Source organism: Sorex fumeus, unplaced genomic scaffold (assembly GCF_029834395.1).
Source record: "Sorex fumeus unplaced genomic scaffold, SorFum_2.1 ptg000043l, whole genome shotgun sequence".
Lineage (NCBI taxonomy): Eukaryota > Metazoa > Chordata > Mammalia > Eulipotyphla > Soricidae > Sorex > Sorex fumeus.
In genome coordinates, this window is record NW_026606100.1 from 2,912,501 (window position 1) to 2,936,601 (window position 24,101).

A 24,101-nucleotide genomic window follows, 5' to 3' on the forward strand; every position below is an offset into this window, starting at 1 on the left:
GTGGTCTGGGATGTGACTCAAGCGACAGAGCTCATGTATTGCATGTTCAAGGTCCTGGATTCAATTTCCTGCCCAGTAGGACCAGGCCAGAGAACCAGAGGTGACCCCCACAAGAAGCAAAAAAAATGAGAAAAAATTAAAATATAAAAGGGAAAGGGAAAGGTCAGAGAGATAATACAGGAAGTAAGGTATTTGTCTTGCATATTGCTGCAGAGGCCACAATCCTGGCTCAAATCTCCAGCACCACATATGGTCCCTTAAGCACTGCCAGGGGTCACTCTTAAGGACAGAGCCGGGAATGTGAGCACTTCTGGATGTTACCCAAGCTCCCTCCTCCCAAAATTAATGGGACAGAAGGCAAGCTCTTAAGTAGAATATGTAATGAATAATGGCTTTTAAAAATCAGCATTTTGTAACTATAAAGTGTAATAGAATTGTTAACGACTGCTAAAACTGCAGGAATATTTGACAAGATATATAGTTTATGCTTTTTCTCTCTAAATTATGGGAACCAGGGATATGATTCAATAGTAGAATACTTGCATGTGTGATGTCCCTGGGTTCAATTCTTATCACTGCAAACAAATAAAAAAGGGAGATGTTTCAAAGGGTTGTTTGAAGGATGTTTCAAAGGAGATGTTTCAAAAGGGAGTGCATGCCTGTACGCAGAGGATCAGAATTTATTCCATGGCACCAGTGGTTCCCTAAGCACTACACTACTACAGTTGGTTCAAATATTGCAGGGAGAGTCCTTTGGAAGCACAGCCTGGGAGGTGAGCTGGAATGATAGCACAGCAGTAGGGCGTTTGCCTTGCATGCAGTTGGCCTGGCCAAGCCGGGTTCGATTCCTCCGCCCCTCTTGGAGAGCCCGGCAAGCTACTGAGAGTATCTTGCCTGCATGTCAAAGCCTGGCAAGCTCCCTGTGACGTATTCAATATGCTAAACACAGTAACAACAAGTCTCACGATAGAGACGTTACTGGGCCCACTCGAGCAAATCAATGAACAACAAGAGGACAGTGACAGTGACAGCCTGGGAGGCGAAGACTTCCAAAGAAGAGAGATTACACCTGTCTCCCAAATGATGGTGTGCAAAGAAAAGATGGAAACCTCTCTGTGGTGAAACAAAACCTTAACTAAGTGATCAAAATTTAAAAATCACCAATTAAGAGGCAAGGTGACTTAATATTTCCCTGATGTGTTAGACTAATGGACAGCAAATCCAGTCAATGGGTGGGAGAACAGTACAGGGGTTAAGGCACTTTCTTTGCTGGAGCCCAGCAGGGTGTTATCCCAGGGCACATATGGTGGGTCCCTGAGGACAGAGCCAGGAGTAGTCTTGAGCAACCACCTGGTGTGGCACCAAACTTCTCCTCCCTGTCTCTTGGCCTCCCCCCAAAGTGGATTTAAACAAGGAAACATCAGACCGTATGCAACAAATGATCCTGGATTGGTTCTGATGTTGGGGAACAGTTTTCCCCCAATGTGTCCAGGCATGATGTGCACTGGGTCTGGGCAGATATAAGGTGAAGGATGACGGGCATGTGGAGAAACAACCCTCTGGGAGCAGCTGAGGGATGTTCACCTTATTGCCAAATACACACATCTTTTGTAGAGGGTCTCAGCTTACAAGAGAGTCCAATCATGGGAAGTTCAGCATTATTGGGCTATCACCTCTCCAACTCTGCTTTGCCCAGTTCAATCCCAATCAAGGCTAGATGCTGCAGTTAGGATGACTTGCTAAGCATATGTGACAGTTTCTGTGTCTAGGGCTCATGTGACTAGGAGGTTGAGTGAGGCTTAAGGCCAAACACCTGGTGCTGGCTGACACCCTGTTCTTGCCAACTTTGCCGCTTTGCAAGGTCGGGTCTTATCAGCTCCAGTGCCTGTCACCATGCTCCACACTCTGGGACAGGAAAATCTAATTTTTCAATGGTTGTTGAGACAATTGGGTAAAATGAAAGTGAATTGTAAGACTACACAATAGCACCGTGTCAAGGTTATATGTTCTTATTTTGGTAATTGGAATATGAGTAAGAATATGTCCTTGTTTTTAGGAACACAGTGGGATGGTAGTACCAAATAAGGGTTCCTAGGGTTGTGCAGGTCCTTCTTCCTGGAACCAAAGGCCAAGGGGGCTGTGGTTAACTAAGGAACCTGTAGCGATTGCTTCCTTTCACCCAGCCTCTGTGGAGGCACCCACCCGTCACCTACATCCTACAAGGGTCAGGGAGACTCTGCAGAGGGAAAGCCCTATGGTGCCCACCCAGCGAACCAAAGGTCCCCATCGTCCCAAGATACATCGTTTCATTCCGGTCGCCTCCTCCCCGCGCCCACCCCTAATCACAGTGTCCAAGAAGCGAGCGGCCCCCTCCACCTTCACACACGTCCTGCGGGGCACGGTCACACCCCGCGCGTTCGCTCTCCGCGCACCAACACGGGCACTCGTCCCCTTCAGTCTGACGCGCTCTCCCCTCTGCCCCAGTTGAGCGCCCCCCACTTCCCCACTTCCTTCCCTCTCGCTTCCTTTCCGCTCTGGTGCGTGCTCTTCCTCCCTCCGTGCTTCCTAATACCCCTTCCTCTCTGCGGTAAGTTCTCCCCGCCACCCCACGGTATCCTCTCCTCGCCACGAGAGCACTCTGCTCTCCTTACCTGTGCTGGGCCTCCCGGGTCTCAAGAGGCGCGCGCGCCTGTTGCCTGGCGACGGGACGCTACTCCTGGGGGCGGGGCGGCGGGCGCGCGCCTGTTGCCTGGCGACGAGATGCTACTCGTGGGAGCGGGGCGGGGCGGCGCGCGCCTGTTGCCTGGCGACGAGACGCTTCTCGCGGGGCCGCGCGGTCAGTGGAGCGCCAGGAGGATGCGGGCACAGCCTGAGACCGGTTTGGCGGTTGGCCCTACAGAATAGTGCAACTCCAGGCACCCCTCACGGAACGAGAGTTAGTTAATTCAGTGTCGAAGGGCTCCAAGGGACTCGTCCGGAGATGTCTTCTCCTTCTCGCTGTCGGATTAAGGACACGCCTGGTACAGGAAGGAAGGGTCAGGGAGACTCTGCAGAGGGAAAGGAACCCAAGTGCCCCATAAAATACTCAACACCCAGTTAACTTTGAATTTCAGAGACAGAAGGGATGCCCCCTTCTCTCCCCCCCAACCCCCGCCTCCCATAAGTATAGAATAATACAAAAATTATTTGCTTACCTGAAATTCACTTATTTTATGTTTTGGTTCTGAAGGTGTAAGGGCTTACTCCTACCTCTGTGCTCAGGGGTCACTCCTGGTGGGGCTGGGGGACCCTATGCGGTGCTGACGATCTAACTGGGGTCGGCCTCATGTCGAAATCCACTTTTATCTTGGCGTGTTGATTTTAATTTGCTAAATCTGGGAACCCTGTGTGGACACTCTCACCCTTTTTCTCACCCATTTAGTTGCCTTTTTGCCAGGCAGGGAGAGGGACCTTCATCTTTTAGGCTTGAGGCAGCAGTTTCTGGTATGCTAAGATCTTTGTTTGTCTCCATGAAAAGGAGTATTTCCTACAACCACCTTGTGAGGTGGGCACCATTCCTGCTTCATGGGTGGGAGAACTGGCACAGGGCAGGAGCCCCACTGGGCTCCCACCGATGATGCAATGCAGCACCCTAAGATCTGAGACCCACGCAGGATCCAACCTACTCTTTTGAGTGGGTGGGGATGGGGAAGTTTGGGCACAACCAGCTGCTCAGGGCTTATTCCTGGCTCTGCGTGCAGGGAACACTCTTGGTTGTGTGCAGGGAACGATACATGGTGGTGGGAATCTAACTTGGGTCACCAGCTTGCAACAAGGGCTTTAACTGTGCTACTAATTTGGGGCAGGAGTGGGGCACACCTGGAGATTCCCAGGGGTTACTACTGGCTTTACACTCAGGAATCACTCCTGGCAGCACTCAGGGGATCATATGAGGTGTAAGGATCGGACACTGCATGACAGAATGCCAGGCAAGTGCCTTACCTATTGTACTATGTCTCTGCCCCCCGTACTACTATTAAACCAAAATATTTCTCCCTAGTTACTATGTTCTCCTTCTCCTTCCCATGTTTTAGCTTTTCGGAGCCTCAGAAGTTCTTTTATATTAACTCACCTTGAAGTGATATCGAAAGGTCAGTTTAGTTATTTTTGTCAATTCTTTTTCCTTTTTTGAGCAGGGGTGGGGGAAGCTGGGCTACTCCTGGCAGTGCTCAGGACTTACTCCTGCCCCTGGCCTCAGGGATTACTCCTGGTGGGCTTGGGGAACCACACTGGGGACCGGACATGGAACCCAGGTTGACCTTGTGCAAGGCAAGGGCCTTACTGTAATATTGCTCAGGCCCCAGAAGTTGTCATAATTCTCAGTCTAGTACTCTGTCTTTGTATGGTTAAGATACCAATGCCAATTTGATAGGGAAATAAGTTCATTTGTGCCAGTGTTAATGTTCAGACTTCATTTTATGAATCACAGAAATAATACTTTCCATAATGCTGCTGTAAATGCAGAAGACAGCATAGAGCATATATTTCTGTGTTTCACTTTTTACACTTCTTACTATGTTCTGGAGATCACACCCTATTTAGAGATTTTCCTCATTTCCTTTTTGGATATCTGCAAAGTAATTCATCATGTTGCTTTTGTTTCTTAATGATGAACATTTGGATTTAACTCCAGTTTGACTAGTCTCTGATGCTATAATACAACCAGGTGCACAAAGATATATAGATACATCTACACATTTTTGAAGATAGGATCTCAGAAGTGAGATGGGTCAAAGGATGAATATGCAGGTAACTTTCTAGACATTGCCGAATTCCCCCCCTCTCTTATGGATTATACCGATTTGTGTTCTTACCACCCTGTAACTAGAGAAATCAGTATTAGAATCTATAGGTGAACCTCAGGGGTCTTTGCCCTGGAATTTCATGCACAAGTTTAGGGGCGATAGTCCATGAATAGATACCATGGTGCTTTAGCCCCTATAATCTCTTGGCCCATCATTACTCAGTATTTATTTGTTGAATAATGAAAATGTTTCATCAGAATCTCAGGACAGTTTTTTTCAAAGTTCCTGAGAACAGTGGTTGGTAAATTAAATTAAAAAAAATTTTGGCCAACATCTGGGGTGCTCGAGTCTTTTTGCTCAGGGAATCACGTCTGATAGTGCTTAGGGGGACCATATGAGGTGCTGGGAATTGAAACCAGGTCAGCCACTTACAAGATAAGCACCTTACCTGCTGTATTCTCTGTATGGCTCTCTCTAAGAAATTTTAATTGAAAAATCTGATGTAAGGGCCAGAGAGAGAGAGAGAGAGAGAGAGAGAGAGAGAGAGAGAGAGAGTAGGGAGACAGAGAGACTGAGTTTAAGGCACGTACTTTTCATGCTACCAGTCCTATTTCCCAAGCAATGCTAGGGTCACTCCTGAGCACTGCAGAATGTGCCTCAACTCCCCAACTCCCACCCCAAATCTGATCTAAGCTTATGCAACATGCCTGAATTTTCCTGAAAATTGAGAAACTCATCCACTTGGCACAAGACAAGTCAGCTATGTCAGGCAGTGGGACTAGCTATGTAAGCGACTTGGGGAATAGAAACTTTTTATTGCCTGGGAAAGCTTAGGAAATGAGGGTTGATCTACATTTTACAGGTAAGAAGATATTTTCCAAGGTAAGATTCAAGAGATCATCATGTGCAAAGTCACAGAGATGGAGATGTTGAGGGTGTGACAACAGAACAGCAGAATGTTCGGTGTAGTTAAAATCAGAATATGTTGGAGGAAGAAGAGATATCTCTGAAAGTGAGCCTGAGAAGAAAATTAGGAATAGGGAATCGAAAGCTTATTGACATCTGTTCTTGATTTTTCTTCTAAAATTCAAAGACATTCTCTCTCTCTCTCTCTCTCTCTCTCTCTCTCTCTCTCTCTCTCTCTCTCTCTCTCTCTCTCTCTCCTCCCTCCCTCTGTTGTAAGATTCTCACAAGCAGATTTTCTCAAATTGGGAGAAACTTCTTAGTACAATCATTAGGGCAAAGACAGAAATCAAGAGTTGAGTATGAATTCTGTGTGTGTGTGTGTGTGTGTTTGTGTGTGTGTGTGTGTGGTGTGTTCCTACCTAGACTATTTGCTTAGCTCTTTGGGCCTGGTGGTCTTCCTCTGCATAGCAGATGATGTGTTGTCACAGTTAAGTTAGACATGTATTTCTTGGCAGTCAGTACCTTGCCATCTAATGACAGAAGTGTCCTGTTTTTGATGCGGGGCCTTAAGAGTCATTCAGGATTTTTCTTCTTTTTGGGGGGGTCACACCCAGCGATGCATAGGGGTTACTTTTGACTCATGCATTCAGGAATTACTCCTGGTGGTACTCGGGGGACCATAGGGGATACTGGGAATCGAACCCCGGTCAGCCATGTGCAAGGTAAATGCCCTACCCACTTATGCTATCACTCCAGCCCCCCATTCAGGATTTCAAAGCTCTTAACTTGTAATGACTTATGTGGTACCTTTCTGGAAACCATTTCCTGGGACCAGCTTGCTTGTGTCACTCCAATGGGAGGGAGGTACCGGAGATTGGTGATAGAATTTAAGACTTTCTTGGCCTCACTGGTACTTTTTATTGGGCCTTCATTGAAAATTCATGGCACTAATGCAAAACATTTATCTTTTAGAAGTTTTTATTTAGGAATTAGAAATGGAGTCGGCATATCTTCAAAAGCACCTTGGGAAATGTCTAACTCAAGGTCTTGTGGAAGTGGCAAAAAATCGTCCGGTGGATCCAATAGAATATTTGGCATTGTGGATTTACAAATATAAAAGCAATGTGATTGCAGAGCAACAGGTAAGCATGGATCCTCTTTTAGAAAACGAGAGTAGTATAATTTGTCAAACTTGTCTGCTTTAAAAAACTTCAATATTATAAAATTCAGTTTTATAAAAACAGTTTATTGTATAAAATGTAGGCATCTGCTTCAGTAGAAAAAGGGAAACAACATCCCCAAACACCTCTATTTGAATTATTAAGTAATTTCTTCTCATTTTTTCATATTTATCATACTCAGTTTAAGTTTGTACTTTTTGTTGAAATGAAGCACACATTGTCCCAGTTATACTCTTTCCAAATAGAGCAATTGAAATTTGCTCTACCCTTAACGTGCTCTTGGCGATAAAGATGCTTTCGAGATTATTTTTTATCAATAGCATAATTTCTAATTAGTCACATGATGCTTTTTTTTTCACCAATGCTAGAGACAAAAGGAAATGGCTGACTTGGAGCATGAGAGAGCAGTAGCTCTGAGGGAACAGCAAATGATGGAGAAGCTCAAAGCAGAGGAGCTCCTGTTTCAGCAGGTGAGGACTGGGATCAATGGTGTCAACTGCCACGTGTTCAAGCCAGATATGGAATTCCTCCCCTCCTGCTCTTGTTCCATAGATAAGGCTTTCTTCCAGTATCCTCTTTGTGTGTGTACATATCTTCTCTGCTGGAGAAGCAGCGGTAGAGCAGTGGGAGCGAGAATGCTCTCCCCTAACACCCGCAGTGATCAGCCTTAGGCCAGAGAGTCTGCTGCATAAAACAGGACTGCTCAGGGGTCATTCAGGACCACTGATGTCCCATATGGCTCCCTCAAGCACTGCCAGGATTAATTCCTGAGTGCAGAGCCAGGAGTAACCCCTGGGCATCACTGGGTGTGATCCAAAAAGAAAAAACATATATTTTCTGGCTTGGGCCTTGGTCAACTTCGTGAAAAGACTCAATTCATTAATATATTGTACTTTGCAGACCAAGAGGCAAAATTGGGGATATTATGTAGGTATATTAAAATTGAGGATGTAGATATACATGTAGATATAGTGAGAGAAAACAAATTTATACATGTTTTACCACAAATATTTATGACTAAATAATAATGGAATGTGATTTTTTAAAAAATCAGGATTACTACTGAGAAGAATGAAACTTTTTTTTATCCTAGTGCAATACCAGTATTTTTTTTAATTTTTACTAGTGAAACACCATGGGGTACAGCTGTAGACTTACAAACTTTTGTGCTTGGGATTCAGTTATACAATGATCAAGTACCCATTCCTCCGCCAGTGCCCATTCACCACCATCAATGATCCCAGTAACCCTCCCTCTTCCCCCCCTCCCCCATGGCAGGGCATTCCCTTTTGCTCTGTCTTTCCTTTAGGGTGTTGTGGTTTGCAATAGAGGTATTGAGTGGCCATTGTGTTAGGTCTATAGTCTACTTTCTGCACACATCTCCCATCCCGAGCATGCTATTCCTTTTACTTGGTGTTCCCTTCTCCATCTAAGCTGCTTTTTGCCCCTGCATGTACTGCTGGCTTCCAAGCCATGGAGCAAACCTCCTGGTACTTATCTCAACTATTTTTGGGTGTTAGTCTCCCTTTCTGTTACTTTATATTCCACAGATGAGTGAAATCTTTCTATGTCTGTCCCTCTCTTTCTGACTCATTTCACTTAGCATGATACTTTCCATGTAGAACCACTTGTATGCAAATTTCATGACTTCATCTTTTCTAACAGCTGCATAGTATTCCGTTGTGTAGATTCCAATAGGTCTCATTCCCCTGACCCTGAAAGAGCCACCAGTACGGCAGCATTAAGAATGATGAGGAAGGAGAGGCTAATAAAATCTCAGGGCCGAACTAGGCTGCCAAAACGAAGAAGGACAAAAATGACTGTCTGTACTTTCAATGCACGTATGCTGGCATTGAATGCATCCATCGAGGACCTGATGGTGCAAGTGAGAAAGATCAAGTACAACATCATTGGCCTGATCGAGACAAGAAGGCATCAATCACATCACACTGTTTTCAACACTGGAGAAGAACTTTTCCTCAGAACATGTGATAAAAGAGGTGTCAGTGGTGTCGGTGTCCTTGTCAACACAAACTTGGCTATAAACATTGATTCATTTGAAAGCTAACAACCCGAATCGAACGTTTACACTTGAATAGATGTGGCTCAGTGCCGGCAGTTTCTATCTTCATTGTCTACGCACCAATATCCAATTATGATGAAGGAGAAATTGAGAAGTTCTACATGGAGCTGGAGAAGTTCTATAAAAAAAAGACCATACTTTCTACAAGATCATTGTCGGCGATTTTAATGCCAAGATAGGACCGAGATCAGCCGAAGAACTCCACATCGGGACCCAGGGCCTAGAATGGAACGAACAGGGTGAGAGACTCTCTGAGTTCATCATGTCGACCAAGACCATCTATGGTAACTCACAATTCCAGAAGGCAGAATCTAAACGTTGTACAAGGGAGTCTCCCAGTGGAAAGTTCCACAATGAAACTGACTACATTATATTCAATTGGCAGTTTTGCCTGACTGATGTCACTGTTGTCCCAAAATTCCAAACGGGATTGGACCACTGTCTCCTTCATGCAAAATTCTACTTCATGAAGTGGGGAGAAAGTTCTGCAAAGTTTAAGAAGAGAACTCCCAGAAGGACCACCAACTGGGAGCCCTTTGGAACTATTGCGGCAACGTGGGGAGATGCCATTGTTGACAACATTGACAAGGAATATGATCAATTGGTTCAGCACCTCCATGATTGTGTGAGGAATGCCAGGAGTGGGAAAGCCACAAAAAGATGCCTGTCTTCGAAAACTCTTGAGCTCATTCGCCCACGTGGCTTGGTGCAAGCCTCAACCGCAAGCGAACGTCCAAGCTCGCAAAACAGTGCAGAGAAGTGATAAAGGAAGACCTCAAAGAGAGAAGAGCAGCAGTGCTGGCAGATGCAGCAGAAGCTGGGAAAAGCATTCGCAATGCCCGCCTGTCCTTCGCCAGCTACAAGACCCAGATGACTGCTCTTCAACGTCCTGATGGATCTATCACAATTTCCAGAAGGGCATTAGAGAAGATTATCCATGACTTCTACTCAGAGCTCTTTGATAGCCACATCCACCTGCCCACATACCAAATTCCGCAGGATGGATATGTCATTCCCAATGTTCTCCCTTCCGAAATCCAACACGCCATTTCATATTTCATTGGTAAAGAAGCGAACAGCACCCGGCCCAGACAAAGTCAGACCCAAACACCTGAAGAACCTGCTGTCAGTACTCATCAATACACTGGCTCAGCTCTTCACACGCTATCTGTCTGATGCAAGGTTCCATCCCAGTGGAAAACCAGCAGGACTGTACTACTGTACAAGAAGGGAGACATCCTCGACATTGGCAACTATCGCCCAATCTGCCTGCCTGTTGTCTATCGTCTACGAGCTGTTCACTCAAGTCATCCTGAATAGGATTGGCAGAACACTAGATGAAGGACAACCATTTGAGCAAGCCGGTTTCCGAAAAGGATTCAGCACAATTGACCACATCCACACGATAACCAAGCTCATTGAGGTCTCTCGGGAGTTTAAGATGCCGCTCTGTCTAACATTCATTGATTTAAAGAAGGCCTTTGATTCTGTTGAGACTGAAGCGTTCATCGAAGCCCTAGCCAAACAGGGCATTCAAACTCAGTACATCAGGATCCTCCGTGAGCTGTATTGTGGATTCACTAGCAGGTTCTCACCATTCTACAAAGAAGTGATCATCCATGTCAAGAGAGGGGTTCGGCAGGGTGATACCATTTCATTGAAACTCTTCAGTGCCGCCTTCGAGAACATCATGTAACAACTGGAATGGGAAGGAATGGGAGTGAAGATAGATGGTTGGCAACTACACCACCTCTGCTTCGCTGATGACATTGTTCTAATAACACCAAACATCAGCCAAGTGGCACAAATGCTGGCCAACTTCGACCGTGAGTGTGGAAAAGTCGGATTACAGCTAAATCTCACAAAGACAATGTTTATGAGAATTCCATTCACTCTCAACGGGACGAACATCTCCGAATGCAACAGTTATATGTACCTAGGTTGAGAAATCAACATGACGAATGACCTGGCACCTGAGTTGCGCAGGAGGAAGAGAGCGGCTTGGAATGCCTTCAAGAGTGTCGAAGAAATAGCTAAGAGGACAAAGAACCTCCGGCTCTGGCACATCTCTTTGATTCCACTGTTCTTCCTGCATTAACATACGCCTCAGAGACGTGGGCCCTACAAAAATAGATGAGAACGCTATTTGGGTCTCCCAAAGAGGAATCGAAGGAGCTATGCTTGGAGTATCACGCTTCACTTAAATTAAAGAAAGAATCTGGAGTTCCGACCTCTGTCGACAATCAAGAATCAGGGATGCTGTCTCATTTGCCAAGGTGTCGAAAATCAGATGGGCTGAACACGTAATGAGATTTGGAAACGACCGCTGGACTAGTGCCATTACTGACTGGATTCCACGGGATGTCAAAAGATCGCATGGCCGCCCACCTATGAGATGGTCAGACATCTTCGTCAAGATCCTGAACGATCGATTTGAGGCTATTCGTATTCCTAGAACGAGCAGGTGCCATTGGGCTACAGGGACGAATGGAGATGTTACTGGTGCCTGCTAGAGCAAATCAATGAGTGACAGGATGTCAAGTGATCAAGTGTAGATTTACCAAAGTTTCTTTAACCAGTCATCTGTTCTAGGGCACTCGGGTTTTTCTCAGATTTTGGCTATTGTAAACAGTGCAACAACGAACATACAAGTACAGATGTTATTTCGACTGTACTTTTTTGTATATCTCCAGGATATATTCCCAGGAATGGTATTGCTGGGTCAAATGGGAGCTCAATTTCTAATTTTTTTTTGAGGATCGTCCATACTGTTTTCCAAAAGGGCTGAACCACTTGGTATTCCCACCAGCAGGAAAGGAGTGTCTGTTTCTCCCCACATCCGCGCCAACACCGGTTGCTTTTGTTCTTTTTGATGTGGGCCAGTCTCTGTGGAAGAATGAAACTTTTTAAAGATAACATTTCACTTAGGGGGAGGTTGGAGCTAATTTTCTCTATTGTCAAAATGAATTAAAATGTCAACACTGATCAGTAATGAGATTTTGCATGTTTATCTTTGAAAATGTTTTTATTAACACAGATATTAATATCTGTCCATGTGCATATTATTTTAATTGATCACAGTTATTTATCTCTTGGAAGGAATTTGAATAATTCCATCTGATTTTTTCCTCTTGACATTTACCTTTTTATAATGTCATTATTTTGCAGATTAATCTCTTCCAATTGATGCTTTGTAAAAATTCTCAATTGTACAGTTAAATAGATTTTAAAATATGAAAAGTTTTTTGCACTTACACTGGGGCCTAGAATCACTCTGGAACTATATTGTTTGGGTCTGGAAAATATATCCACTACAAATTTCTGTGGGAATAGAGAACAAGTTTCTTTATTATTTTGAATAGCACTAAAAGTACATAATAGTAGCTTGATGTTATGTATACTACTCAAGTACCAGTTCTTGAAATGACTATCCTGCAGTGAATTTTTACATATAAATTTTATTTTACCTTGTAATTTTAGATAGAACTGATTAAGAAACTAAGTCTATAGCAAAGGGCTTATTTTCAAAGTTACTCAACATGCTTGATAATAGTAGTTGAGATTTAGATCTTGAACAGAATTAAAAATTTTACCACTGCCAAGGTATGTAACTATGCTGTGTGGTAGAAGACTAGAAATAAAGCTTCTGTTTATGACAAATTTGTGCAACTGATTTTGACTGAGTCCACATGTGCTATAACGAGCCACAGTGAAGTGATTAAGAACACCACCTTTTGTCTCAGTTTCAAGGAATCAGAGATGCAGTTGATTCAGGAAATAGTTAAGTAAACCAGTGAGCATGGAAATATGTCAATAAAACTTTACGTTGGAGTCAGAGAGATGGTCCAGGGGTTAAGTTGCCTTGCATCCTTTAAGTGCTAGTTTGAATCCTCAGCACTAATGTGGTCCCTTGGCCTAAAGAAAGTGATCCTTCAGCATATGGTCAAGAGAACCACTTGAGTGTGCCCCCAAAGCAAAACCAAGAACTTTATTCTAGGACTGAAATTTGAATTTAATAATTTTTACGTGTCATGAAATATTACTACATTTTACTATTTCTCAACCATTTAAGAATGTCAACATCATTCCTAGCTTGATTGCAGTACAGAAATAAGCTTGGGAAAGATTTGGCTGGCAGAATTTGGTCTTCTAACCTCTGTTCTAGATGGCATATTTACTGATAAGATCGAATATATTGTTTTTTTAATTTATTTTTTATTAGTGAAACACCTCAGGTACAGTTGTAGATTTACAAATTTTTGTGCTTGGATTTCGGTCATACCATGATCAAATATCCATCCCTCCACCAGTGCCCATTTTCCACCACCAGGATAATATCCCCCCCATCCCCCCCATCCCCCCCTGCCACTGTGGCAGGGCATTCCCTTTTGTTTTCTCTCTCCTTTTGAGTGTTGTGATCAGCAAAAGAGGCATTGAGTGGCAAACATGTTCAGTCCAGTCTACTTTCAACCTGCATCTCCCCTCCTGGGAGGATCCTCCAAACACCCTCCATTTGGTGCTCCCTTCTCTATCTGAACTGTCCTTTCCCCTAGAATACCCGGCTGGCCTCTAAGCTATGGAGTAATCCTCCTGGTGTTGATCTCAGCTATTCTTGGGTATTAATCTCATATTTTGTTATTTTATATCCCCCAAATGAATGCAATCTTTCTATGTCTATCCCTCTCTTTCTGACTCATTTCGCTTAGCATGATACTTTCCATATTGTACCACTTGTATGTAAATTTCATGACTTCATCTTTTCTAACAGCTACATAGTACTCCATTGTGTAGATGTACCAAAGTTTCTTTAACCAGTCATCTGTTCTTGGGCACTCAGGTTTCTTCCAGTTTCTGGCTACTGTAAAGAGTGCTGCAATGAACAAACAAGTGCAGATGTCACTTTGGCTACACATTTTTGCCTCTCTGGGATATATTCCCAGGAGTGATATCGCTGGGTCAAATGGGAGCTCAATTTCTAATTTTTTGAGGAACGTCCATACTGTTTTCCAAAAGGGCTGAACCAGTCGGCATTCCCACCAACAGTGAAGGAGTGTCCCTTTCTCGCCACATCCGCGCCAGCAACGGTTGCTTTTGTTCTTTTGAATGTGGGCCAGTCTCTGAGGTGTGAGATGGTATCTCATTGTGGTTTTGATCTGCATCTCCCTGATGATTAATGATATAGAGCATTTTCTCATGTGCTTTTTTGCCATTCGTATTTCTTCTTTGAAAAAGTTTCTTTTCATTTCATTGCCCCATTTTTTGATGGGGTTGGATGTTTTCTTCTTGTGGAGTTCAACCAGTATTTTGTATATCCTGGATATCAACCCCTTGTCAGATGTGTATTCAGCGAATATTCTTTCCCATTCTGTAGACTGTCTTTGTATTTTGGTCACTGTTTCTTTGGAGGTGCAGAAGCTTCTTAGTTTAAGATAGTCCCATTTATCTATCTCTGTTTTCACTTGCTCGGCCAGTGGCGTGGCATCTTTGAAAATACCATTAGCCTCAATGTCATGGAGGGTTTTGCCAACTTTGTCTTCAATGTACCTTATGGTTTCTGATCTGATGTTGAGGTCTTTAATCCATTTTGATCTTACCTTTGTACATGTTATTAGGCAGAGTTCTGAGCCCATTTTTTTGCATGTAGCCGTCCAGTGATGCCAGCAGAATTTGTTAAAGAAGCTTTCCTTACTCCACTTCACATTTCTTGCACCTTTATCAAAGATTAGATGATCATATGATTGAGGGGAGATGTCAGTGTATTCAACTCTGTTCCATTGGTCTGCAGTTCTGCCTTTGTTCCAGTACCATGCTGTTTTGATTATTACCTCTTTGTAGTAAAGTTTGAAGTTAGGGAGGTTGATTCCTCCCATTTTCTTTTTCCCAAGAATTGCTTTAGCAATATCGTGGGGGCTTATTGTTCCATATAAATTTCAGGAGTGTTTGCTCCATTTCTTTGAAGAATGTCATGGGTATTCTTATAGGGATTGCATTGAATTTATACAATGCTTTCGGTAGTATTGCCATTTTGACAATGTTAAGTCTCCCGACCCATGAGCAGGGGATATCTTTCCATTTCCTCATGTCCTCTTTTATTTCCTGAAGTAGCGTTTTGTAGTTTTCTTTGTACAGGTCCTTTACTTCCTTAGTTAAGCTGATTCCTAGGTACTTGATTTTCTGGGGCACAATTGTGAACGGGATTGATTTTTTCATGTAGCTTTCCTCTCTCTCACTGTTTGCATATAGGAAAGCCATGGACTTTTGGGTATTGATTTTACAGCCTGCAACTTTACTATACAAGTCTATTGTTTCTAGGAGTTTTTTGGTGGAGGTTATTGGGTTCTCTAAGTATAGTATCATATCATCTGCGAATAGTGAGAGCTTGATTTCTTCCTTTCCTACCTGAATGCCCTTAATATCTTTTTCTTGCCTAATTGCTATTGCAAGTACTTCCAGTACTATATTGAACAGCAGTGGAGAGAGTGGGCATCCTTGTCTCGTCCCTGATCTTAGAGGCTCTCAGTTTTTCCCTATTGAGGATGATGCTTGCTGTAGGCTTGTGGTAGATGGCTTTAACTATGTTGAGGAAAGTCCCCTCTATACCCATTTTGGCTAGGGTTTTCATCATAAAGGGGTGCTGGATCTTGTCAAATGCTTTCTCTGCATCTATTGATATGATCATATGCTTTTTATCTTTTCTTTTGTTGATATGATGGATTAAGTTGATTGATTTCCAAATGTTAAACCATCCTTGCATCCCTGGGATGAATCCTACTTGGTCATAGTGTATGATCTTTTTGATGAGTAGATGGATTCTATTTGCTAGTAGTTTGTTGAGGATCTTTGCATCTGTGTTCATCAGGGATACCGGCCTGTAGTTCTCTTTCTTTGTGTTATCTCTGTCTGCTTTTGGTATCAGTGTGATATTTGCTTCGTAGAAACTGTTCGGAAGTGTATTTGATATTTCAATTTCGTGGAAAAGTTTAAAGAGGATTGGGAGTAAGTCTTCTTTAAAGATTTGGAAGAATTCACTGGTGAATCCATCCGGGCCAGGGCTTTTGTGCTTGGGGAGACTTTTTATTATCATTTCAATTTCCTTGATGGTGATAGGTCTGTTCAGGTATTCCAGGTCTTCTTGGTTCAGCCTTGGGAGTCTGTAGGAGTCTAGGAATTTATCCATTTCCTCGAGGTTTTGATGTTCCGTGGCATAAAGCTAAGATCGAATATATTGTTGATACATTTATGTGGCTTCAGATTGTTGGGGAACAGTTATCCCCAATGGTGCCTGGACACGGTGCACATTGGGTTCGGGTAGACGTGGGGTGAAGGATGACAGGCGTGAGGAGAAACCCTCCGGGGGCAGCTGATGGGTGTTCACCTCATTGCCAAACACACACATATTTTACAGAGGGTCTCGGCTTACAAGAATGTCCAATCACAATAAAGTTCAGCATTGTTGACCTATCACCTTTTCTTCTCTTCTTTGCCCTGGTCCAATCCCAATCAGGACTAGATGCTGTGGTTCAGATGACTTGCTAAGCATATGTGAGAGTTTTTGTACCTTGGGCTCCTGTGACTAGGAGGTCGAGTGACGCTCAAGACCAGACACCTGGTGCTGACACCCTGTTCTTGTCAACTTTGCCCAGATACTCCCTTCTGTGGGGCCTGCCTCTGGGCCACTTTGCGAGCTTGAGTCTTATCTGCTCCAATGCCCATCACCATGCTCCACACCAGATCACATTTAAGGTTTTCTCATGTACTATTTTATAACTAAGCTTTGGTTGTTTGAAGACCCATCTGTGCCTGAAGAGATTTTTTAATGAAAAAAATCAGACCCAGTGGTAGCTTCAAGAACAGAGAAAATGCCTTAATTTTGTATACCTGGTAGTTTTCCAAAATTAACAATTAAAAATAATTTTTTTCTCAGATGTGCAAGCATCAAATACTTTATTGGGGTATATCACTGAGAATTTATGATTTTTTTCAATGAAGAATTACAGATGGGGAAGATGATGTAAACAGATTCATGTAATAGTTTATATCTTTTGAAATATTTATTTTAAAAAAGGTATCAAATTTTGTCCGTTTGCCATTATTACAGTAATAAAAAATAATTTTTTAATTTTATACTTCAAAAATATTTGTAAAGTATTGGCGTATTGGGTGGCCATGATCATTTAGTTCTGTAAGTTTCTGAAATTTACGTGTTAACATAGACCATTTCAGAGTGACAAAGTTTTCATTTCCTGCAATTGACTTGACTTTAATATGTCTTGTTTTTATACTCAGCAGCAACAGGCATTACAACTGGAGCTGGAAATGCAAGAAAGGGAGAGACAAAGAATAATGGAATTACAGAAAGCTCAAGAACAGGAGAAGGTAATTTGAAATTTTAGAAATGTTCAAATTATATAATATTGCTCATGGATAGTGTGAAGACTGTCCTTGCATACTTTCACTGTGTGATTAAACTATCTTCTCAGTTTATCCTTGTAAAACATAGAGACAACAGCATGATATTCTTAGAAATGCTTTATGGAATCGTAGTAAGGATCAAGTAAGATCATGTATATGAGGCTGCTTTGTGAGCAGTAAAGTTTTCCAAGAGTGATATTATCAACATTTTCATCAGGATAATTATTTCTAATTGAGATATTGAAGGTTAGCACTGGAGTACTGTCCTCCCCTTGTTCATCGATTTTCTCAAGCGGGAACCAGTAACGTCTCCATTGTGAGACTTTGTTGTTACTGTTTTTGGCATATTGAGTACGTCACGGGGAGCTTGCCAGGCTTTGCTGTGTGGGTGGAATACTCTTGGTAGCTTGCCGGGCTCTCCGAGAGGGGCGGAGGAATCAAACCCAGGTAGGCCGCGTGCAAGGCAAACCCCCTACCCGCTAGATTATCGATCCGGCTCAATGAAAAAGCACTACTGAGATTTATTCTGAAAGGTACTTTCATTAGAATTAAAGGGAGAGGAGAGTTCCTCCCCCTCACACACAAACACAAATAGTACAAGAATTCATGAACATGCCTTGCATGCAGCCAACCTGCTTTAATTCCTGGCACCACATGGTTCCTCAAGCATCGTAACCCTGGAGGCCCCTAAGCACCTCAAGGACAGACCAGCTAATTCCCAGCACAACAGAGTTCTCACAATACCATCTTTGGGCTCTCATGTTGAACTGCTGACTCCATTATCCAAGAATCACCAGAACTGGCCTGCACTGACCAGCAGGACTCTGGGCCTGGCTTGGGAGACCCCCTCCCCCAAATTTTTAGATTGAGATCAGATAAAGGAATTTTTCTTTTTTATAAAAAAAGAGACTGGAAAGATAGCTCAGTCAACTGGAACACATGCTTTGCATGCAGGAACACTGGGTTCTATCTCTGACAACATGAGTCCCCAAGCACCATGGCAATGACCCCAATCCCTATGACACTAAGCAGGGAACTTAAGCACCACTGAGTATGGCCCAAAAACTAAAAAAAAAAAAAACAAAAACCTCTTATGTTGACAATTCTTAAATTCAATTTAACTATAATTTAGTCATAAGAAAATTAAAAACCTAATAAAAAAATTAAGAATACCTATTTTCACTTCCTGATTTTTAATCAAAGGGAAATATTTTGTCTATAAAAGAAAAGCTAGCTATCATACCATTATCAGCAATGAAGAAATAGCTTCAGAATTCTGGAAAAAAAGATTATTTGAAATACAGAATTATATGCTCCAAAATTAATATTCACTTGGGAGAATAAAATTAAAGAAATTTTCAGATACTCAAGGAAGCAAAGGTTAAAATTCTTAAGACTACCCTCATAAAGGCAAAAAAAAATTAAAGTAAAAAGAAACAAGTATATACTAGTTTTTAAGCTATAAACAAGGAATAAGAATTTTGATGAGTAAGAAAAAATAGCAATTCAAGTCAGTGGTATTAAAGCTAAAAATGTCAGGTGTGCACAAAAACTATAACAGTTAAAACACATACCAAAAAAAATGTTCGCATGTTGACAGAGAGGCTGGCCAAGTAAAGATTCACTGAATAAAAACAGCATTTGGCCTTATCCAGAACAACCTGTCCTCCTAACAAGCAGAACAAGTTGGAAAATCACCAACTCAATGGCCAAAGGGGGAAGGGAGGGAGAGGAAGAGAGTGCGGAGGGGGGAGAGACAGAGAAGAAAAGCACCTGCCATAGAGACATTGAAGGTTAAATCCTTTATAATGGGTTTTCTGATGCCCAAGACAGTAGTAGCTCTCATTCATAGTAGATTTATTCTGAACAATAATTTACATTAAATGTTTTATATACTTTTCATGGTCACGGTCCTCCCGTTGGTCATCGATTTGCTCGAGTGGGCCCAGTAACATCTCCTTCATGAGACTTGTTATTACTGTGTTTGGCATATCGAATACGTCACGGGGAGCTTGCCAGGCTCTGCCGTGCGGGCGAGATACTCTCGGTAGCTTGCCGGGCTCTCCGAGAGGGGCGGAGGAATCGAACTCGGGTCGGCCATGTTGGCTGCTTGTAAGGCAAATGCCCTACCGCTGTGCTATCGCTCCAGTCCATATACTTTTCATGTCATTAAATAGGCAATGCAGTAAATTATGCCCAAAGTCCATTCTCATTAACTCTCTTTACAAAATCAAGTCTTTAGTTTCTCCAGTGTGTGTTGGCATTCAAAAAATCAGGTCAAACTTCTGAATATTTCATTTTGTACTATATCACGATAGCACAGCGGTAGGGCATTTGCCTTGCGTGCAGCCAGCCCAGCCGAGCTGGGTTCGATTTCTCCGCCCCTCTCGGAGAGCCCAGCAAGCTACAGAGAGTATCTCGCCCACATGGCAAAGCCTGGCAAGCTACCCGTGAGGTATTCAATATGCCCAAACACAGTAACAACAAGTCTCAAAATGGAGATGTTACTGGGCCTGCTAAGCAAATCCATGAACAACGGAAGACAGTGCTACAATATATCACAAATATCTGTTACTCAAATGTTAACTGACTTCATTTTTTCCATAATTAAAGTGAAAAACAGAATCAGATTTTGGAGAGAATGCTTATCAATGGCCTTAGTTGAGAGCATCATTATTTAAAGCCTTTTTTTAAAGCTGAGGAGTGAATTAGATCAATGATATTTAAAAGTACAACTTCAAAGGCGGTATTTGTATTTGGAAAATACAGATGTTGATGTTCAATAAGCCTGAGGGTGGCAGATAGTCATGTATGCACACACACACACACACACACACACACACACACACACACACACACACATACATACCCAGGCCTTTCCTGTTCAGAGTCAGTGACCTAAAATTAAAGAAGTAGCAGCATCCAGGAGACTGATAAAAATAAAAAAACACAAAACCCCTTTTTTAAAAAAAATTGAGATGACCTGAGAGCTGCATTGAATGTTTGAAAAATCGGTTTCATGGGCTGGAGAGATAGTATAGTGATTAAGGTCTTATATGTGACTGACCCGGTTTCAACCCCTAGCACCCCATATGGTCTCCTGGGCACCGCCATGTGTGACCAAAAATAAATAAATAAATAAATAAATAGAAAAGAAAAGAAAAACTGGGTTCATGGTAAGGCTGGGCCTGTTTTATGCTTCCAGAAAGAGTGCTCATGATTACAGTGTGACTGTGCCACTGGAGCAATGGTTTCTGTAGTAACAGAAATGTATTGGGAGAATCCCGGATTTAAGAGAGGGTTTAACACTTAAATTGTAAAGGGTTCTGGTATAGTTGGGCCATTTAAATCTTATCAGAACTGCCAGGGTGCTGCACCTCTGCCGTTGTTGGGCTGTTGTCTTCAATTTCTCTCTAATCAGGCTTGCTGCTTAATGACTCCTGTGTAATCTTATGTTGATGTTCCTACTATCTGAGAGGAATGGATTATTTTTCTAAAACTGCACTGAAAAAAATCTTGGGAGAAGCATAAAAAGAAAAGAAAAACATCTTGGGGAAGGATTCTGACCGCTTGGTTTTGCTAAGAATCTGCTCCCGTGACTGAGAACATGGACTTTCAAACCCTGAAAGCCATGTGGTTGGGGGGGATAAGTTCCTAGTCGGTCTTAAGAAAATAACACCATGTTTCAATAAACAATGGTCACGGTCATCCCGTTATTCATCGATTTGCTCGAACGGGCCCATTGTGAGACTTGTTGTTACTGTGTTTGGCATATCAAACACGTCACAGGTAGCTTGCCAGGCTTTGCCGTGTGGGCGAGATACTCTTGGTAGCTTGTTGGGCTCTCCGAGAGGGGCGGAGGAATCGAACTCGGGTCGGCCATATTGGCCGCTTGCAAGGCAAACATCTTACCCACTGTGCTATCGCTTCAGCCCAAATAAACAACAATACCATGTATATCATTAGGGTGAATATGCATATAGTTGTCACACGATCACTCATTTCTGGGGAGCCTCAATGAATTAGCTCAGGTCATTCTGATACCTGAGAACAAAAGATTAATATCAGAACAAAGTTTGCTTGATTAGAAGAATGTTTTATTTATTTATTTATTTATTTTGGGTCACACTGCCGATGCACAGGGGTTACTCCTGGCTCATGCACTCAGGAATTACTCCTGGTGGTGCTCAGGGGACCATATGGGATGCTGGGAATCAAATCCGGGTCAGCCGCATGCAAGGCAAACGCCCTACCCACTGTGCTCTCTCTCCAGCCCTAGAAGAATGTTTTAGCATTTAGAAAGAGATGGGCTGGAGCAACAGAACAACAGGGCATTAGCCTTGCGTATAATTGATCCTGGTTCGATCCCTGGCATCCCATATGATGCTCCAAGCAGCCCCAGAAGAAATTCTTGAGTGCAGAGCTAGGTATAGCCAAAAACACCCCAAAAACCAAGTCAGAAAACATTCATCAAGAGATCTCCCCAAAAGTTGTATATAATTTTAGGGAAGAATCTTCTATTAGTATTGAGTATTCAATGTAATGTGATCTGTAGTTTTGAATCAAGAATATCCATAGCACTCCTTCAAGAGTAACAGTTTTTGCTGTTATATTGATTATGACATGAATATAAAAGGAAAATACTTAAGAATTAAATCTGGAATGAAAAGGAGCCATATCAATCATTTTATTCATTTTTATTATAGGCAATGAGAATGTATATGGAAAGTTTGAAGAGTGATGATACTTCAAATATGGAGGTGAGAAGAAAACTGTATTTTCTGTTATATTATGAAAGGAATGAATATCCTAGAACTTCAAGCTTAATATTAATGCATTGATAGCTACATTAATTGTTTGAGTTTTGGGAACACACCTGGTGTTGCTCAGAGGTTGGTCCTGGTTCTGTATTCAGGAATAATTCCTGGTGGTGCTCAGAGGACCATATGGGATACCAAGGATTGAATCCTGGTTGTTCATGTGCAAGGCAAACGCCTTATCCACTGTACTATTGCTCCAGCCCCAGCAGCTACATTTTTAATTGAAACCAATGTAGTCCAAATATATTCTTATACAAGTAAGTCACAAATACAATGTACTTTAAAAAATAAGCAAATTACCAAATTGGATAAAAATCAGTTTGTGTTTGCAGTGTGTGTGCATGTGTGCATGTGTGTGCGTGTGTAAATGCTGAGGTCTGAATAGCAGACCTCACTTATCAGGCATATGCTCCACCATAAAACCACATCCCGGACCCTTGTATTTGAATATTGGGAGAGGAGGGGTTACTCCTAGCAGTGCTGGGGACGCTGCAGTGCCAGTGATCAAACCCAGGGCTCCCACTTGCAAAGCGTGCATATTAGTCCTTTGAGCTACCTCCCTGGCTTTATTGTGTTCACATTTTTAAGATCCCAAATATTGTGAGATTGTGACCACAGGATCACTTACAATGATGTGTTTAAATTTTGAATGTGTTTTTAAACAAGACTTAATATATTAATATTCTCTTCAGTGGATATTGATTCATTCCATTAATTGACCATGTGGAATTTTGATGCTCTAATTAATGTTTTCAACAAAGTCAATGTATACATTAATGTATTAATTTTGAATACATTTAAAAGAAAAATGAATCTTCTCTTTGTAGGAAGTAGACTCCGGCAAAACGCTAGCTGAAATCAGTGATCGCTATGGGGCACCTAACTTGAGCAGAGTAGAGGAGCTTGATGAACCGATGCTATCCGATGTAAGTGTCTTTGGGGGAAAAAAATTACACGTTATTTCATCTGGGTAAGCTTAGTCTATGCAAGACCATGGTTAGTCTCCTAAAGGGCCTATGCTCGCTGGAAGCTAACAGCTCTCTGGGTGTTGCCTATACGCCTACTTAGGCATTCTAGACACCATCACTGCTGACATAGGCTCACCCCACCTTGGGAGGTCGGCAGGGATGGGGAAGGGTCTAGTAGCTGACCTGGAAGTAATACTGTACCTCTTAGTACAGAAGACAATGTATTTATTTTTGAGCTAGACTTTGAAACTTTCAAAATCACTTCAAAATGTGTATTCGAAGTCATTTGCTTGGACATCATTTCTGGAGGACAAATATTTTAGGTTTGCTAACCTTGGAACAAAATGCATACCTTAATGAAAATGCATGCTTTGCAGTATGTAAACACATGTTTATGAAAGTGCCTAGAGTTTTCTGTGTGCCAGACATGGTGCTTGGTGCTCTTAAGATGAAAACATTCTTCACTGGTTTAGGGAAGAAATAGACAAACAGTAGGTATTGTCATAGTGACTGATAATGATTGTCTAAATGGGCTCTGGGCGTGAGAGGAGGGACCATTAGCAGCCCAGCAGCCCACCCCACAAGCATGACCTGGGACTGCTGTAGCTGAGGTGTTCCCTTAATTACCTTCGTCACTAGCCCCCACCAGAAGGAATGAGGGTCACCAGGGAGAGCAGGGGATATAGAAGAAAGGGTGGATTAATGAATGCAGCAAAAACACAATTATTATTTATTGAATTTCAATTTTACTTAAAATACTTTAAAACTCTCAAAAGCTTCATTACACCTAATCACATGAGGTGGTTTCTGGTACAGAAATGGCCTGAACTCCATTTATTTTGGCTAGTTCACTTTCATAATTCTAATTGTATTAAAGCATATTTATTTTTATTTTGCTTTTAGGCTTCACTAAATATTGATCAAGATCTAGATTTGTAGATCAACCA

The 24,101-nt window shown here is 42.3% G+C and overlaps 1 protein-coding gene across 1 annotated transcript; it reads left to right on the plus strand.

Annotated features, from left to right (window-relative positions):
• Positions 1-6,685: 6,685 nt before the first annotated feature.
• Positions 6,686-24,093, plus strand: DYDC1 (DPY30 domain containing 1). The gene is made up of 6 exons (XM_056120797.1): positions 6,686-6,832; positions 7,240-7,341; positions 17,241-17,330; positions 22,073-22,126; positions 23,014-23,112; positions 24,058-24,093. The coding sequence occupies exons 1-6, from the start codon at positions 6,686-6,688 to the stop codon at positions 24,091-24,093; spliced, it is 528 nt and encodes a 175-aa protein (XP_055976772.1).
• The last annotated feature ends 8 nt before the right edge of the window (positions 24,094-24,101 follow it).

Excerpts from the sequence above, each read along its gene's own strand:
- DYDC1 (XM_056120797.1), top strand. The coding sequence starts at position 6,686 with ATGGAGTCGGCATATCTTCAAAAGCACCTTGGGAAATGTCTAACTCAA. Across the intron at positions 7,342-17,240 it reads AGGAGCTCCTGTTTCAGCAG|CAGCAACAGGCATTACAACT; the intron begins GTGAGGACTGGG and ends TTTTATACTCAG. Across the intron at positions 17,331-22,072 it reads AAGCTCAAGAACAGGAGAAG|GCAATGAGAATGTATATGGA; the intron begins GTAATTTGAAAT and ends TTTTTATTATAG.